This window comes from Rattus rattus, chromosome X, assembly GCF_011064425.1.
Source record: "Rattus rattus isolate New Zealand chromosome X, Rrattus_CSIRO_v1, whole genome shotgun sequence".
NCBI lineage: Eukaryota > Metazoa > Chordata > Mammalia > Rodentia > Muridae > Rattus > Rattus rattus.
The window spans coordinates 59,461,348-59,480,822 of record NC_046172.1 but is presented as its reverse complement, the minus strand read 5'-3'; the positions used below and the strand labels follow the sequence as shown (position 1 = coordinate 59,480,822).

The following is a 19,475-nucleotide window of genomic DNA, read 5'->3' as shown; positions in this document are numbered from 1 at the left end:
GACTTTTTCCATCATTAACATAATCCAGGCATACTGAATTTTGTTTATAAAGAGACAAACTATCTTCTAATCAACATAGTTTGTAAACAAATTGCTTAAATCTTCCTGTAAGATAGCTAACTCTTTACTATGTCAAAGTATAACCCAAGTATCTGATCCAATACAGATGGCGATATACACAGCCAGGCATCAGACTGAACATGGGGTCCCCAATGGAGGAGTTAGAGAAAGGACTGAAGGAGCTGAAGGGGTTTGCAACCTCATTGGAAGAACAGCAGTTATCAACCAACCAGACCCCCCTGAGCCCCCAGGTACAAAACCACCAACCAAAGAGTACACATGGGGGGCCATGGCTCCAGCTGCATATGTAGCAGAGGATGGCCTTGTAAGACATCAATGGAACGAGAAGCCCTTGGTCCTGTGAAGACTCCTTTCCCCAGTGTAGGAGAATGCTGGGGTGGTCAGGTGGGAGTGGGAGCATTCTCATAGACGTGGAGGGGGATGGAGTTTCTGGAGTGAAAAGTGGTAAGAGGGATAACATTTGAAATGTAAATAAATAAAATAACCAATAAAATTTCTGAAAAATTAAAAAAAGAACTGATACATAGCTGGACAGTGGTGGTGCATATAGAGACAGGTAGATCTCTATATGTTAGAGGTCAGCCTGGACTATAGAAACAGCTCCAGAACAGCCAGGGCTGTTACACAGAGAAACTCTGTCTCAAAAAAAAAAAAAAGTTGATATTTAAACAAGATGTGTAGGGCATACCTGTAATCCCAGTATTGGGAGGCTGAAGCAGAAGGATTTCAAGTTCAAAGCCAGCCTGTGATACAGATCAAGGTTGAGGCCAGCCTAGGCTATATAACAAGCCCCTATCTTAAAAGTAACTAAAACACTAACAACAAAAATAAGAACTGATAAATTCGGTATGTTGAAAAAAATCCTAGGGCTGAAGACCCTCTTCATCCGCTATATCCCTCATATTTAAGGATTAATGCATTTATTTTCACAAATTCTTATTCTTTCCTCAGAGCTACAGAAGTTAAGGCGCCTGGAAGCAATAATATCTGTACTTATCGTAAAGCAAGAGAACTGTTCTCTAAACAAACTAATGGAGGGCTAAACTCATAAACAAGGATACTATCTACCTCATCTGAAATTGTATAACTTCATTTATATTCACAAACATAAACAGTATATTGCTGTATACAGAAAAAAGTAATCACCTTTACAAAGCCAAGCAGAGTTCTTTACTTCAATGTGTCCTTTATAATTAAATAGTAACTCTCTTGAATGCATTTTCCATCACTATTCTTGTTCAAAAACAGTAACTATCAGCACATTAGGCCTTAATCATTTTCACTAAAGCAGCTAAACCTTTACAAAACACTAAAGCGCCCAAAAAGATGTTTGTCTTGGTTTTTCTCTTTGTTTGATTGTTCTCATTTTCCAGTCTTATAAAGTAGAAACAAATTCTACAGTTTTTCTTGGTAATTTATGATTATATTTATTGGCTTACCTCAAGGGGCTAAAGAGATGGCTTCATAGTTAGAAATACTCACTGCTCTTCCAGAGGACCTGAGTTCAATTCCCAGCACCCACATGTTGGCACCGTCTGTAGCTTATGTATGTATGTATGTATATATATATATGTATATACACATATATATGCAGGCAAAACACCAATACACACAAAATAAAAATGTAAAAATCTAAATGCCTCACATGGCAATGTATTTCATCCTAATGTTAGCAGAAAGGGAAGCAACTATTTGAAAGGTCTTAGGAGTCTGGACAATTTTGACCTTGTCTTCCCAGTGACCCATGTTCTTTCACATTTCTTCCAGGTTTTCTCCTCCCATCTTTTGATCACCCTTGTTCATTCCCAAACTATCTTGCAGTGGTACTTTAAAACTGGTATTGACAAAAGGATGCCTCTAAAAAAAATCACAAACACTAGGAAACTATTAGCTTAGGAAACAGAAACTATTTGGTTGTTACTTAACAAATTAATCCCTATGTAAGACCATGTCAAAACAGTTAAACTTCAGGAGTATTACCCAATGGCTAGTAAGACTATTTTTATAATGGGTCACAAAATGTATACGTACGTTTAGCTGCCTGACTTTTCCTCACAGACAGTTCTAGTCTCCTAGCTGTTGCCCAGTTCCACAGGTTCACTGCAATTTCTTCAATCTAGACAAAGGGAAACACTTGTTTAGCCAGTTAAGATACTCTCCACCTTCAATTGTATATTTTTTCTAGTACATTGTATGCTTATATTGGTATTGTGGGTCAGATCCTGACCCTTCAAACATAACCTCAATCCATTTCTCCTCACAGAAAACTTACCATCTCTTAGGAGAAATTATCTTGCCCCCGAACATAATTTGGGCATTCCCATTTTCGTATCGTTACTCATCTGGTTCACTTTAACCTGAATTATACCTCTTTCTTTTGTCTTCCTGTAAATAAAATCTATGCTAGTCTTACAAGCAACATCCATGAAACCTTTGGCAACACTACAGTTTGCTGACACCTCCTCTCTCCTTTTTGTAACACCTTTGGCAGTTCGAGGAGGTCAAACTCAGTTCCATGAGTGTTAAGCAAGCACTCCACAACTAAACCACCCTTGGCTCACTCTTCTTTTAATTTTTATATTCACTGTCACACAATTTAGCAGTTAATTATAAAACTTGCAGCATTTACTCTGATTTGGTTCAGCTTAAGTTTGAGAGGTTTAGGGGCAGGGGCAGAAAAGTAAAGTCTCTCTGTGTAGCCCTAGCTAGCCTAGCACTCTGGATATGAATCAGTTTAGCTTAGAATTTATAGTAATTCACCTGTCTCTGCCTCATGAGTGATGGAAGTATAGGCATGCAACATTACCTCTGATATGTTGATGTTACCCTGGATTGAAGCCAGATCTCTCCTATACAGGCAAGCTTTTAAAACTGAACTACAACCAAAGCTTATTTTTAAGTAGTTTTCATTCTTATCTTTGTTTCCCAAATGGGCTTCTTGGTAGAAAACAGCATGTCTTATAGAGCATCTTTAACATAGTACATGCAAAAATATTAAATAAAGCATATATATATTTAAATAATAGGACCCATCATTTTATTGTGTTTCATTCTGGGAACCAAGGGACAAAGTTTCTAAATGCTCCTCTAAGGTTTATCTTTCTATAAGACAGGGCCTAGTTAACTGAATAAAAGGTTAACCAAACCTATAGTGTCTCAAGGAAAAAATGAAGACTGAAGATAATATGTATAAATGGCCGCTGGTCTACTGTCTGCTCTTCCAAAGGACCCAAGTTCAATTCCTAGCACTAACGTGGCAGCTCACAACTATTCCAAGAGATCAGACACCCTCACACAGACGCACACAAAAGCAAAATATCAATGTACATAAAATAAAAATAAATCATTTTTAAAAATACTTGTACATGGAATTAGGTTGAGGGGGTGTTATAACTTAATGGTAGCATGCTTTCCTAAATTCAATCCCCAGTTCTGATCCCCAATTCTGAAAAACTGAGGAAAAAACTTTGGTTTGGTTTCTGGCAAATAATCTTTGAAGGGAGTAACTGAGCCTGGATGGAATTCCTATCTGAGACCAATATAACATAGCCTTGGTTTAAATCTCCTAAGGTGTGGTGGTGAATAATGATAGACTGTACATATCATTACCTTATGACAACTATATTGATAGTAACTGACTAAAGGCAGTAAGTAAAATACACCCACTATAAATCACAGTTGACGGTGTAAGTTTTTATTCCATACTACAAATGGAAGCGGGGCCTTATATACTAGATAACAGTATACTAGACAAGATAGATACCACAAAAATAGATTCCCAGGTCTGTATTTTACTTTTTCTCCAGTACCTTCTTTCTCATCTACACCTCCACCTTTTTTCCTGATGTTTGCGATTTCATTTAGACAGATAATTTAGCATAGGTGCCATTTCATTTTCCTATTCTGGGGCAAATTCTCATGCCAACCTCCATCCCTCTCACATAGTATAATTGCTGATTGAATGATTACTTTCATATAAATTATATCTGATTTATATCACCAACAACATGTTAACATTTGACTCCAAATGTTAAGAGGAAAAATTAACATTCACATTAAAATATCTTTCTCCTTTTTTTTAAAATTCTTCCTTCATATATTATATCCTGGGTATAGTTTCCTCTTCCTCCTCTCCTCCTAGTCCCTCCCCCCCCCCCAACACCTCTTCTCTTCCCCAGATCCACTCTTCCTTTCCCTTCAGAAAAGATCAGGCCTCCCAGGGATCTCAAGCAAACAAGTTATGATAAGACTAGACGTAAACTCTTACATTAAGGCTAAACTAGGCAACCCAGTAGGAGAAAGGAGTCCCTAAAGCTGGCAAAAGAGTTAGAGACAGCCCCTGCTCCCACTTTTAGAATTCCCACAAGAAGACCAAGCTACAAAACCACAGCATATATACAGAGAACCTAGGTTAGACCCATGTAGGCTCCCTGATTGTCACCTCAGTCCCTATGAGCTCCTATGGGCCAAGATTAGTTGATCCTGTGGGGTTTCTGGTGGTATCCTTAATTCCTCTGACTCATACAATCCTTTCTTCCCCTCTTCCGAAGGATTCCCCAAGCTCTCTAATGTTTGACTGTGGGTCTCTGTATTTGAAGCCTCTCTGATGAGCATTATGATAGGCTCCTTAATGACCTATCTTTTGGCATTTTGGAAAGCAATTCGGCAATACGTAAAATTAACCAAAATTGTCATATATTTTGCCCTAATAATTGCTCTTCTGAGACCTATTCTAAGAAAGTAATACAAGTGGGAAATAATCTTTGCACTTAATAATGTTCTGTTTTTTTCTGATAGAGAAAAATGTAGAACAATATAGTCAATAATAAAGAAATGCAAAATAAATTATAAATTCCCTTGAGGGATATAATTTAGCCATTTTAAAATAGTCACACCAGGTGAGATAGCTCAGCTAAAGGTAAAGGAACTTCTTCTCATGTAAGCCTGACAACTTGAGTCCAATCCCTGGAACTCACATTAGTGTGTGTGTGTGTGTGTGTGTGTGTGTGTGTGTGTGTGTGTGTGTGTGTGTGTTAGGGGGCACATATGCCATGCCATGTGAAGATCAGATGACAATTTTGTGAAGCCACACACAACACATTATAAATTTTAAAAATAAAAATAGCGACCCCAAGCATGGTGGTACACGCCTTTAATTCCAGCAGTTGGAATGTAAAGGCAGGTGAGCTCTCTGAATTTGAGGCCAATGTGATCTACATAGTGAGTCCCAGGTCAGCCACAGCTACATAGTGATACCCTGTCTCAAAAATATCAAAACAAAGGGAAAGAAAGAAAGCCTTAACATGGGAAATGTTCTTCTATCTAGTGAAAAGATAAGATACAGAATTATATGGACAAAAATGCTGTACTAATATACTTACCTCCAAAATGGCTTTAATGAAAAAAATCAGGGATATTGATGAAATGAGTGCCAAAATATTGATACACATTTAAATGAATCCCCAAAATTAGCTGTGCTCATTAATAAAACGGTGAACAGATACAGATGGTCAGCAAAGACAGTAAAAAGAGCTCAGAAGAGTACTTGTTTAGCATAAGTGAGGCCAAGTTCAATCCCCTGTACTGGAAAATAAAAGGAAGGAAATAAAGGAGGAAACATAACTGTAGAATCTAAATGACTGCTAGAGAAGTCCCCACGGGAATTTAGGAAGGGCTCAGTGTATAGGATCAAATCCCGGGCTTCACAAACGGTAACCAAACCCTGTACCACTAAGCTATGGCCCCAGTCCCCAACTTTTCTTTCTGAAAAATATTATAATAAAGTGGCAGAGAAAGAGAATTATTTTTATAATGAAAAATAAAGTCTTTACATGTGCATTATACTGATAGCATTGGAAAATTTAGATGTAGTAGTTACTAAAGGAAATATACATACTTATACTAGTACATGACACTTAAAATTTTTCATTATTTTATTAGAAAGTACAAAGTAAATTATAATTATAAATATTTGAAAGGCATAATATACATAAATTTTAGCACATATGTATTAAATGCCTAATGCTTGTCTGATTTTCTGTTAGGTCTGCATAAATGTATAGTAATGGCTGGAGAAATGGCTCTGAGATTAAAAGCACTTATTCTTGTAGAGGACCCAGAGTCCGTTCCCAGCACACACATGATGGAATACACCTACCCATAATGCCAGTTCCAGCGGATCTAGCACTTCTCCTGGCCTCTATAGGCACCAGGAACACATGCGGGCAAAACACTCATACATATAAAATGAGTAAATCTTTAAAAAAATAATAAATAGATCCAGTACTTGCACACTATAAAGATCTTTCTAGAAGTAAAATTTAAGGTATTTCCAAAGCTAAGTAAACTTTCTTAGAAAATAGAACCAGACTTTAATTTTTATTATGTTCTTTTTCTTTTTAAGATTGGTTTTATTCACATGTTTATGCCACATGTGTGTTGGTGCCACAGAGACCGGAAAGGCAGCATCAGCCTCTGCAGAGCTCGAATTCCAGGCAGTTAGAGGCCGACTCGGCTCAGGCTGAGGAACAGGAAATGCTGGACTTTGTTTGTTTTTCTGCTTTTTCCTTTTCCAGAGAGGGTTTCTTACAGGAATTCTGGCTCTGTAGACCAGACTGGCTTTAACTCGGGACTCTGCCTCTGCCTCCCAAGTGCTGGGATTAAAGACAGAAGTCACCACGCCTGGGTTAGAAGTTCTTAATCACGGAGGGATCTCTAACCCAGAGTCGGAGTTCTTACAGTTCAGAACTGAGGTTGTAAACGAAACTGCCTGTACTAGGACTTCACTGAGGGGGTTCGTGCCTCCCATCCCTGTGCTTGAGAAGCTGGAGCAGGAAGCTAGCTGTGCGCTCAAAGCCAGCCTGATGTGCAGAGAGGCCGTTTATCTGAACAAGAGGTGTGTTGGGGACACAGACATTGCAGATAAAGGAAAGAGAAAGCATGAAAACCGGCCCAGGGCTATTTTTAACAAGTTCTCTTTTCAGAAAGGAACTATTTGACTGGTGTTCATACGCATGGTGTGTGTGTGTGAGGGGGTTGTCGGGTTGGGTGCTCACATATACAGTGTGTGAGTGTGTGAGAGGGTCTGTGTTCATGGACACTGAGTGTGAGGTGGGGATTGGATAGCTTTCTGAGAAAGAAAGATGGTTCTGAATGAGGAGATCCCAGGCTGTAGTTTACTTCGATACTAGTCAAACCTATCCATAAGATGAGCCCACGAGTAGGAATAAGGTAGGTAGGTACCCAGAAACAGATGATGATGGGCTGGTTCTAAGCCAGTGGAAAAACAACACAGGTCATCTATCTTTTACATGTAAACAGAAAAGTCCACATGGATACGTTTTGACCAGATAGTGGTTTTTAGGGGTTTTGGTTTTTAGGTAAGGGAGGAAGATGTTTTCCATACAGAACAGGCCTGAGCATTTGATCCACGTCCATGGAAGCAGGCTTGTGGTTTTCTGTTAGCTGACTTTTCCAGTCTGTCTTCAGATCAATCACCATGAAATGGTAAACGTCCATTTATGCTAGAATTCACAGTAGCAGATGACCACCCTTGTGGGTCCACCATGTTGACAGGGTACCCCTTTCCCAGAACAGCTACTCTGCTGTGGAAGAAGGGACCTTGTTCACCATGTCTGGCAAAGGAATGTTACCGGGGGTGGGGAGGGTGGGAAACAAAGTATTCCTCCAGGATGTGATTTGAATTCTGTAGAAAGGGGTGGGAATTTAGCTCAGTGGTAGAGCGCTTGCCTAGCGAGCGCAAGGCCCTGGGTTCGGTCCCCAGCTCCGGAAAAAAAAAGATATTTAAAATTCTGTAGAAGTTCTTCTGCACTGCTGCCTTCTGCTACATTGTCAGATCTCAGATAGAGACATCTATCCTGCAGTACTGACTCCAGGGGCTCCACCCCGTCGGTGTCCATGGCGTGCAACTGATCCGCAAAAGTGACGGCTTTCTCTAGCCAGTTCACCCCTCGCAGCCTCCGAAGGTCACCAGCTCCAGCCACTTCAGATGCTGGATTACCTCAGCGGACACGCGACCAGTGCCCTGTGGATCGAGGCGTGGAGCCTGGGTCCCCGGCTCTGCCACCTGGATCTTTCCCCGTGGACCCCCTTTGGAAGCAAAGCCTCGGCACGGGTCCAGAGGAGCCCAAATCGTACCCTCGGCTGCCGGTGACCACATTTCTTCAATTTTTATTTTGTATTTATGTGTTTATTTATATATTTATTTGTACATTTATGGCAGATGGGAGAACTTGCGTATGGCAATCAGAAGATAATTTGTGGATCCCAGGGATCAAGCTCGGATCATCAGGCCATGGGTTTCCCTACTGAGCCATCTTGACATCCTACGACCAGACTCTTGATATTGAACCTTATAATAACTTTCTACTAACAATTAAGTGCAAGTAAAGGTTATAATTTTAAAAAGACTTACAGATTAAATAATCTGCTATAAGGCATTATAACTAATCAACAAGTTCAGCAAGGCTGCAAGAAGATGAATATATAAAATGTAATGTATGGTAGGCTGAGACTCGGCTCACTGACAGACTGCTTGCCTACCATGCACGAGGCCCAGGTTCAATCCCCCAGCAAAAGAAAGCACAAGGAAGGGAAGAAAAAAATCTCAACTGAATTTCTATGCAAAAATTAATAGTCTGAAATTCAAATTGCTATATTTTCAAAAACATCAATATTAAAGTATTCAGAAATAAAACTATCGAAATAAGTTCAAAATTGAAGCGAAAGAGATGAAAGTAAGAAATGAAAAATGACCTAGTGACCAGGAAAACACCATTTTTATAGATCAAAAAACTTAATATTAAGATAAAAATGTTCACTAAACTGACCTGCAAATTCGTTTATGAAATATATATGTGATATATATTTATGACATATATTTTATATGAGTGCTTTATCTGCATATAAACCAAGAGGGCAACAGATCCCATTATGTGACAATTGTAAGCCACCATGTGGAAATTTAACTCAGGACATCTAGAAGAACAGAAGAGCCATCTCTCCAGCTCCTGACCTATAAATTCTACTGCAGACTTGATTAAAGTCCTATCTGCCATTTTTGCATAAACTAATGAGGTAAATATAGAATTCATATGGAAATTCAAAATACCGTAACATTCCAATAACATTCAAAATCAGTCTTGAAAACAAAGAACTTAGAAAACTCACATTTTCTAATTTCAAATTTTACTGCAAAGCCATAATGTAGTAATGGCATAGAGAAAGACAGTGGAAGAGAATAGAGCGCAGAAATAAACCTTCACAGTATGGTTAACAGTTCGAACAAGGGTGCTAAGACAAATCCAATGGAGAGAAAGTCTTAGACAAATGATGCTACAACAACTTGCTATCCCACATATAAAAGAATAAAACTGAGCTCCCTTTTCACAGCATTTACAAACGAACTGAAGGAGCTGGAGGGATGGCTCAGTGATTGAGAGCACTTGCTGCTCTGCAGAGGATACAGACTCAGTTCCCAGCACACACAAGGGGGCTTGCAACTGTTTAACTCCAGCTCAAGAGGATCCGATGCCCTCCTCTGACCTCTGCAACCACCAGGCATATATGTGGCATACATACATATATGAAGGCAAACATTCATACACAAAAATCTTTTTTGAAAACAGGCACAAAATGATCATAAACACAAATATAAGAATTTTTTTTAATGTCAATGCTCAATGGTTAAGATTACTTACCGTTCTTCCAGAGGACCGAAATTTAGTTCCCTGCTGGGCAGACTCACAACTACCTGTAACTCCAGCCCCTGGAGCATCCAATGGCTCTGGCCTCCATGGGCACCTGCCCTCACATGCACACACCCACACATAGGCATGAATACACATATATCCATCATTAAAAATTTAGAAAGCTAAATCTATCAAGGCCAGTCCTCTTCTAAAGACAAACAGATGGGGGACAGGGGAAAAACTAGGAGAAGAGGAGGGAGAAGAAACTGCAGTTGGAACTTAAATAAATTATATAATTATATATATATATATTAAATCATAAATTTCTATTTTTATTTATTTTGTGTGGAATGTGACATGCAGATTAGAGGACAATTATGAAAATTGATTTTTCTCCTTCTACCATGTGTATCTTAAGAATCAAACTTAGGTTAGACTCAGCAAGAGGTACCTTCCTTTACCTGCTCAGCCATCTCACTGGCCCTAAAACCCTTCAGGAAAATACAGCAATAGATGCTAGAAAATTGTGCATCCATGAGGACCTGAACTGGGACACTCAAACACTCACATGTTAAATCTAGACATGGTGAGGCACACCTATAATGCGAGCACTGGGAAGGCAGAAACAGAAAGTTCGGTATGGCTTGCAGGCCAGTTAGTCTTGCCCAGTGAGCTCCAAATACAGTGTGAGACTCTGTCTCAGAAAAAAAATAAGGTGGGGGCTAGAGAGATGTTCAATGGTTAAGAGCAAATCTTGCAGGAGACCTGAGTACAGTCCCAGGGGATCTGATGCCTCTGGCCTCTATAGGCACCTGTATTCAAAGCCAAACCCACATGCAGACACATACTTAAAATAATCCTTAAAACAAACATCACCTGAATTATAATGAACAAAATTATATTTTTACCAACCTGAATATTCTGTACTTCAGTCAGAGACTTCCTGTTGAAATTTGATATGTTCATGAAGAATTTGTCAATCATTTCATGTAGTCTCCATGAATTTCCAGTTAAGATCATGGTTTTAATAACTTCTGAAATAACAAAGAACAGTAAGTGTGCTATGAACTTACTGGTTAAAGTTAGCAAAGCATTGTCAAATTTGTTCCTAGATCTTTGGCCAAATAAATACAGCATTAAGTAAAAGCTGAAAATAAAATTTCTTTTAGCTAAAGAGAGAATACAATTACCACTGGGATTAACTTGAACTTGGTGATCACTCTACTCATTCTCTAAAAGTAAAGTGTATTGACTCCACAAAAAGTAATGTTATTATAAAGTTAAAACTACTACAAAACAGATGTTAGCGATGCCTTCCAACTTAAAAAAAAACATAGAAAATTGAGGAGAATGGATATATATCCTGTAAAACTGAAATATTTATTATTACTTGCAAGCATTAGTCAAACATTAATTTATTCTGGATCTGAAGAACTGGCCTTGCTTTGCAAGGAAAAAGAAATGACATGTCCAATTAGAGACAACATTTTCCAGTTATTGAATCTGTATAAATGATGTCACTATTTTCTAAACAATCTGAGCACCAGATCCTCCATATAGTCAAATCTTACCAGGCCATGGAAGTCATTAGAGCCAAAAAAATAAAAACATGATGTAGACTCAAACTGATACCTTTCATATTATCAAAATTGAGCAATTTTTCCAACCTAGTGTAACACAGTTTCCATAAGGTACATCTTTTCCTTTCCTTCTGATTATCATACAGAATCAAAATGGCATTATACTTATTCATAAAATACAATAAAAGCATCTAACAGTGCTGAAAAGGTGTATGTCTGTAGGGGTGTGTGTGCAGTTGGGATTCAGAGTCTCATACATATTACATGAGTGCTATAACTATACTTCCAACTACAACAAACAGATCTTTAATATGCTACAATTATTTCATGTTAGAAAATAGATTCAAATAAAGACTTCACAAAGCAAACTATGTTCAAATATTTTTTATAGTGCATGGAAGCTTTAGTATCTCCTTGTGCTGGCTAGTTTTATGTCAAATTGAAACACTAATTACCTGCAAAGAGGGAACCTCAGTTGAAAAAAATGCCTCTACAAGATCTGGTATAGGGCATTTTCTTAATTAGCGACTGATGGAGGAGGGCCCACCTCATTGTGGGTGGTGCCATCCCTGGGATGGTGATCCTGGGTTTTATAAGAAAGCAGGCTGAGCAAGCCACAATGAGTAAGTCAGCAAGCGGCTCCCCTCCATGGCCTCTGCATCAGCTCCTGCCTCCAGGTTCCTGCCCTGTGTGAGTTCCTGCCTGACTTCATTTGATGACCAGAGATAAGGAAGTGTAAGCCCAATAAATCCCTTCCTCCCCAACTCTTTTGGTCATGATATATTAACCCTAACTGGACACCACGGGATAAGCAGAAATATAATAGAAAATACACCACACCTACATTTCACACTATAGGTTATATTTTATAGGTATATTTGAAAAACTAAACCTGTGTCTTTTCTTCCTTCCATAACTTATTTAATGTAAAGATTCATATGAAATAACTTTCATATGAAAATACTAATTTCAAAATAATTCTGATCCCTTCAAAATACATTTTCAATGTCAAGCAGTGGAACAACTTAATTGACACCAGCAGAGGCGATGGCATACTGCAGTCCTTTAGTATAAAACACAGTCAGAAAAGCTGGGAAGGGAGTAGAGATCACACAGCTGAATAAGGGTTGCACTAGAAAGGAGAAATTTACTATTAAAAGAAGCTCACAGAAGGGCTTCTAAATGCAATCTTCCTAAGATGTGAAGACAGCATGTCACATTAAGATTATATCAAGCAAAATCATACACTGGAAACAAAAACAAAATGGTTAAATAAAGCTATCAGAATAAAGTATAATTTATGGCTTGATTTCAGTCTATCTAATTTAACAAGATTCCTGCTAGCTAAAACTCTGGCATCATTCTATTATGGTGACCCTGTTAACTTGCATCAATTAATGCTAATTAGGTAGACAAGATACTACAGACAGTGTGTGTAATAAAAAAATAAACATTTTCCCTGTCTTTGAAGAAGGAAATTTCTATTCTGGCATGGAAAAGTCTACAAAAAAGCCTGTCCATGTGCCCTGCCCAAAGCAACCTCAGTGACCTCCATTGGCTCAACCAGTCAGTCAAAAGCCAAAGCTGCTCAAAGGTCTGCCAGGGTCAGTTCACGATTCTTTTTCATGTCACAAGGATTACATTCAACTTCCTTTGGGAGAAAAGAACAAAAAACAAGATGTGATGACTCACACCTGTAATGTAAGTACTTTAGAAGCCAGCCTATAGGATAGAGTAAGACTCCATCTCAAAAGAGATGGCAGTGGGGTGGGGGAGGTGGGATTAGCATGCCCATAGTGCTTCAGACTCAAGGTGTTTATCAGATGCATTCTCATTTAATTTTTAATCTACTCTATACTATACAGGAAACATTATTTTGTAAAAATAGGTTCAACTTGCAGCACTGAAAAAGGTGGAAAAAGTGTAGAACAGTAATAGAGCACCTCAGCAGTCAACCTAGTAAAAACAAAGTGACATCAAAAACTGAAGTAACTTCTTAGGAGACATAAATAGAAAATAACTGTAGGTCAAGTGAAAAATTAAAAAACCATAAGGGAAAATGCACACAAAGAAGGGAAACACACACTACCACCACCACGAACAACAGCAAAATAACAGGAATCAGCAATCATCAGTCTTTAATATCTCTCTACATCAATGGACTCAATTCCCCAATAAAAAGACACAGGCTAACAGACTGGACACATAAACAGGATCCATCCTTTTTGTTGTATACAAGAAACACACCCCCACAACGAAGTTGGACATTACCTCAGAGTAAAGAGCTGGAAAAAAGTTTTCCGAGCAAACAGACTCAAGAATATCAAATTTACAAAGCACCCACAGAAATATTTTTGGGAGATGGTGCTCAAATACAGGGTCTTGTGATTGCTAGTCACACAAATGACAACCTTTCATCCTGAAGGTACTCTCTTGTTCTTATTATAAACTGTTATCTTTTGTTATCTCTTATAGCTAAGCCTCTTCTTTCTTTCTCTCTTTCTTTCTTTCTTTCTTTCTTTCTTTCTTTCTTTCTTTCTTTCTTCCTTTATTTCTTTCTTTCTAAGGTGAATGTGTTATGTTGGGGGTTTTGTTATTGTTTTTCCTCTCTCTTTTTTTCCCCAAGAGAGGGGGGAAAGTCTGTAACTCAGGTTTCTCTGTGTAGCCCTGACTGACCCAGAACTTGCTCTGTAGACCAGGCTGGCCTCAAACACAAAGTTCTGCCTGCCTCTGCCTCTTGACTGCTGGGATTCAAGGCACGTACCATCATTGCTCAGCTAGTTCTTCCCTTTTTTTGTAATTAAAAACTTTTTCATACAATATATTTTGGTTGTGTTATTTTCCCTGTCCCAACTCCTCCAAGATCCTACCCACCTTCCTACCCACCCAACTTCATGGCCAGATAGACAGACAGACAGACAGACAGACAGAGATGTCCAAAAATCAAAACAAACAAAATAATCAAGACAAAAATCAAACAAACAAAAATCCTCCACATTAAAAAAAAAAACCCACAAAACACAGTCTGTTTTGACTGACTACTACTATATGCATGGCACATGCCGTAGAGTGTGGTTGATATCCAGTAACACTCCATAAGAGAAAACTGATTTTCCCCTTTTCTAGCAGGCATCAATTGCAAATAGCTTCTTGATTAGGAATGTGTCCTCCTCCTTTTTGCAGTGCTGGGACTTTGTTTGGTGTTGTATCTGCTATCACAGTCTGTGAGTTCATGTGTTCATCAGTCCTGTTATATCTAGAAGGCATTGTTTTCTTTTTTCCCCTCCCACCAAGATATTGTTTTCTTAGAGTCATCCACTACCTCTGGCTCTTAACAATCTTTCTTTCTGCCACTTCTTCCACATAAGCCCTGCTTTTCTTGACAAAGAATACAAAGCTTAAGATCGGTTTTGTTTTGGTTTCTATGGCTACCAAAGGTTATGTATATCTATTTAAACAACTTTAATTCAATAATAAATAAACTTCTGCTTGCTGAGAACAATGTATTAGGCACTTATGTATATCTATTTAGACAACTTTAATTCAATTAATAAATGAATTTCTGCTTGCTGAGAATAATGTATTAGGCACTGTGGTTTCTTATCTATAAACAATGTAAGCTGCACAAAACATAGTCTTCCCTTAATATCTATGGATTTGCATCTGTGTATTCAAGGAGCTTTAAAATATTTGTAAAAGACCAGGTGCAGTAGAACAGGCCTGTATGAAGCAAGAGAATCACTTGAGGCCAGGACTTCCAGATCATCCTGAACAACAGAAAGCTGTGTCATCTGTCAGAAAATGAATGCAACTAGAGTTCATCGTATTAAGCAAAATCAGTTTCAAAAGACAAAGATTGTACAGCAGTAGTAGCTCACAACTTTAGCTGCAGCTCTTGAGAAGCAGAGGCAGGCAGATCTTTGTGAATTCGAGGCCAGACTGGTCTACAGAGTGAGTTCCAGGACAGTCAGGGCTACAAAAAGAGATCTTGTCTCACAAAAACAAAAACAAAACTAGACACGTTTCCTGTCAGTAATGGGCCTTAGACTTTATAGATACATAAAACCATCTATGTACTGATGACATGAAACAAGCCAGGCAGTTGTGGTCCATGCCTTTAATCCCAGTACTCTGGAGGCAGAGGCAGGCAGATCTCTGTGAGTCCGAGGCTAGCCTGGTCTACAGAGTGAGTTTCAGGACAGCCAGGGCTACACAAAGGGACCCTATGTCCTATTATTTAAAAATACAAATAAGAAAAATAAAATGTATAGGACATGCATATATTATACAAACTCTGAAATTTTATATAAAGAACTTGAACAGTGGAAGGGGTTGCTTACAAAAGAGATCAGTCAAAAGGTTAATAAAATCAAAAAATACATAATTAAGTCTCCACATAAGGTATTTTTAACTTTCCATTCCTAACAGAATTTACTAGCTATTTAGAGAATTGGTAAATAAAATCTCACAGACAATTATGCATTATGGTATTTTCATGGTAACAGAAAAACAAAAGAAAAATTCTCATGTGAATTTTCAAATCAGCAACAAAAATCATAATCAAGATTTTCTAAGGGGCCAGAGGCTCATTGGCAGAGTAAATGATTAGCATGCCTGAAGCCCTGGGTTTAATCTTTAACACACACGCAAACTAATCACGATCAATTTAATAATTAAGGACATAACTAGTAATACTGCTACCATCTTTGTATTCAATATGAATGAAACACACAAGTTATTAGGTTTTGATAAATTCATTCAATAAATGCTTAACAATAGCTACCAAGACATACTTCCCTCCCTTAAGGAGTTTATATTTTCAAACATGGTATATATTGATACACATCTTTCAATCAACCAAGTTTTAACACCTCTAATTTTACAATTGACTGAAATATACATAAAAGAAGTTAACGCAGTACCACCATCATTAAAACAAAGCCTTGGTAGTATCAAGGAACTCCTTCAACGGCATCTAAATATCGGAAAAAATAAAACCATAGCAGCAGTGGGGGGGTGTGTGCTGTCTGCTTGTTTTTGAAAGCAGGTCTCTCAGTGCATAGCTTTGGCTGCCCAGGACTTTCGATATAGACTGGGCAAGCCTCACAGAGATCTGCCTGCCTCTGCCACCCAAGTGCTGGGATTAACCATCTGTTGCAGAAAACCTGACACCTTCTTCTGACCACTGCAGACATCAGGCACACAGGTGGTGCACAGACAGACATGCAGTCAAAATACCCTTACATATAAAATAAAAATAAATGAATCTTTTTTTAAAAATTAATTTCATCTATTTCCTTATACAGTCTAATGTGTCTACTAGAATATTTTAAATTAAATATGTAGCTCATTAATTTCTACTAGACAGGGCTGGTATTGAGTACAACTATATTCAAGATTTTTTATACATTTTTGGCAGTTTCATTATATATGCTAAGTGGGCCTCAAATTCACTACATAGTTCAGGATACCCTTAAACTCACAATCCTCCTGTGTTGGCCTCTGGGTGCTGAGATTACACACAGCTCTATTTTCTGAAGACTTTATGGAATAAACAATCATAAATATATCAGTAAAAGAAAATCTAAACATGGATATTAAAATAAGTTACAAGGGCATTTATATAACAACAAACTGAAGAAGCTAAAAATCCAAAGAAAGGAAAATAAGAATTTGTTTCCAAACTAACCATAGAAAAAGGTGTTGTGTGAAGCGTGGCAATGCTGTTCGCTTACCTTAGGCACAGTGTCATATACTGCCTCAAACTAACCTCCCATCTTGCAGGAATGTGTGTGTGTGTCTGTGTGTGTGTGTGTGTGTCTGTGTGTGTGTGTGTCTGTGTGTGTGTGTGTCTGTGTGTGTGTACGCGCTCACGACGACGCCTTTACGACGCTGCCAGCCGCGCTCCGACGCGCACACGCGACTTGGCCACGTGACGCACGCTCCTGACGCGCTCACGCACGCGACGCGACTTGACACCCCACGACGCGCATCGCTCACGACGCACGCGCACACGCTCAAAGACGCACGCACGACACGCTCACGCACGCACGACATCACGCACGACGCACGCGACACGCTCACGCACGACACGACGACACGCTCACGCATTTGCGCTGCACACACGCACCACACGCATGCACATAGCATGTCACCAGTATAGAGGACAGAAGACAATCGTCCAGATCGGCTTCTCTCCTTCCACCATATGGGTCTCAGTGATCAACTCAGGTCATCAGCCTTGGGGGCACGCATCTTTACTGGCTAAGCCATCTCACCTGCCCTTACAGTGATTTTTTAAAACAATAAATAAATTTTAAATTTCTTAAAGATAAACTTTTTTATCGCCCTGATGTTGAATGGCTTGTGGATGACAGCAGTTTTCTGAAAAAATCATTTTTACAAGCAGAACATACCGTGCTTAGTTGTCTTGATACTACAGAAGCCAATGTACTCCTTCAAACCCCTGCCCTAGAAGCAAGCTAACTGCCCTTATATAGGCCTTACTATTAGGACAAGGTAAAATCTGAACCAGTCACATGGTCTCCAAGAATAAATTTATAGTATTACATGCCCATCTGCTTGCAACGACTTTTTAACTGTACTTTTAACATAGTACTTTTCAGGTTAAACAGTATAATTCTGCATCTCCTAAAATACCTGGGAAAAGCTATAGATTATGACCAGAAAATAAGCTGTGGATTGTGAATTTTGTTTCCTTACACTAGTTCATAAAAAGTTCCAAATATTATTTCTGGTACATAAATGAGAAAAGCTGGAACGCTGAATACTCTGAAAAGAAACTTAAGAGGCAAACCTACATGTGTACCTCTGAAGTGCTGGACCCCCAACCCAGGGCTTCACATGTGGAAGGCAAACACTGCCTCGGAGCTACCTCCCAGCTTGTTTTCTTTTTGTTTTGCTTTGTGAAACAATATTTGAGGTATTTCTCAGCCTCAGTGTTACAAATGTTGGAGATATGTCAGGTCGGTGTTTGACACCTGCACTCTGGAAGCTGACGTAGGAAGATTGCGAATTTGAGGATAGCCTGAGCTACATAAAGTTCTGAGTCAGAGAGAGGGGCTCTTCTGGTCTCTTTGGCCTTGGAGGTCGAAGCAACATGACAAAAGAACACCGTCGTCTGGAAAGCGTCCCAATAAGATGCACACATTGTACCACACACATTGTACCACCGGCCGCTGTGGCTCTAAGAACTACCACTTTCAGAAGTTGGTCAGTGGCAAATGTGGCTACCCTGCCAAGCTCAAGAGAAAGAATAACTGGAGTGCCAAGGCTAAGAGACAAAATACCACCAGGACTGGGTGGATGTGGCACCTAAAAATTGTCTGGACGATTCAGACATGGATTCCGTGAAGGAACAACACCCAAAATCCAAAAGAGCAGCTGATGCAGCAACCACAATTGAGAATTTCAGTCAGCCATAAAATAACTGTTACCATGCAAAGCTTGGTTACCTTTAAAGTCCATGATGCTAAGGTCAGCAATGCCATCCATATATTAAATGTCCGGATCCAGCCTACTGAACAAGAAAATATTTTAATACTCCACCCTTTATTCTCTAATTTCTTAAAAAGACACTTTTTCCAGACAACTATGCCCATTACATATTACCTGAAAGTACAGGGAAGTTGAGGAAGCTGAAAATCCAGGAGAAACGTTAAAGAAAGAGGTTTCTGCTGTCCCGCAACCGAAAAAGCTTACTCGTCTCCGACGGCCCAAGGCCGGAAGAAGGCGACGCCGCCGGTTCAGGGCTCTGTCACAGCTAGTCATGTTCTGTGATTGGTCTGTCCCGCACACACTGCCCCGCCCTCTTTATGCAAATAGATTGAGTCTCACTTTGTGATTGGTCTGTTTCGGTGTTCAAAAAATCTCGTGCACATCCCATCGGCCCCCTCGCTCTTGGCTGCGTTTTTTGGCGCCTTTTTCCCGCTCTACGTGGCCTTCCACTAACGGTCGCTGAAGGCGGGCGCTGCTTAGCCCTCCTTCCCCTACCCACAAACCTCTCGTTCTGAAGATATTACCTCAGAGCATCTCTAAGAAGTATTGTCAAATGTCTGTTTCTTCTTGGTAGTTCTAAACCCTG

At 39.2% G+C, this 19,475-nt stretch overlaps 1 protein-coding gene and 1 pseudogene across 1 annotated transcript in view; both read right to left on the bottom strand.

Annotated features, from left to right (window-relative positions):
- Tex11 (testis expressed 11) overlaps positions 1 to 19,162 on the bottom strand; it is a 161,014-nt gene extending 141,852 nt beyond the window's left edge. Inside the window, exons 1-4 of the mRNA XM_032889391.1 lie at positions 19,094 to 19,162; positions 15,114 to 15,162; positions 10,704 to 10,825; positions 2,113 to 2,197 (exon numbers count right to left, since the gene is read on the bottom strand). Coding sequence (XP_032745282.1) covers positions 2,113 to 2,197; positions 10,704 to 10,825; positions 15,114 to 15,162; positions 19,094 to 19,162 — 325 coding nt within the window. The remainder of the gene's footprint in view (positions 1 to 2,112; positions 2,198 to 10,703; positions 10,826 to 15,113; positions 15,163 to 19,093) is intronic.
- Positions 7,678 to 8,260, bottom strand: LOC116888562 (annotated as a pseudogene).
- Positions 19,163 to 19,475: the final 313 nt, after the last annotated feature.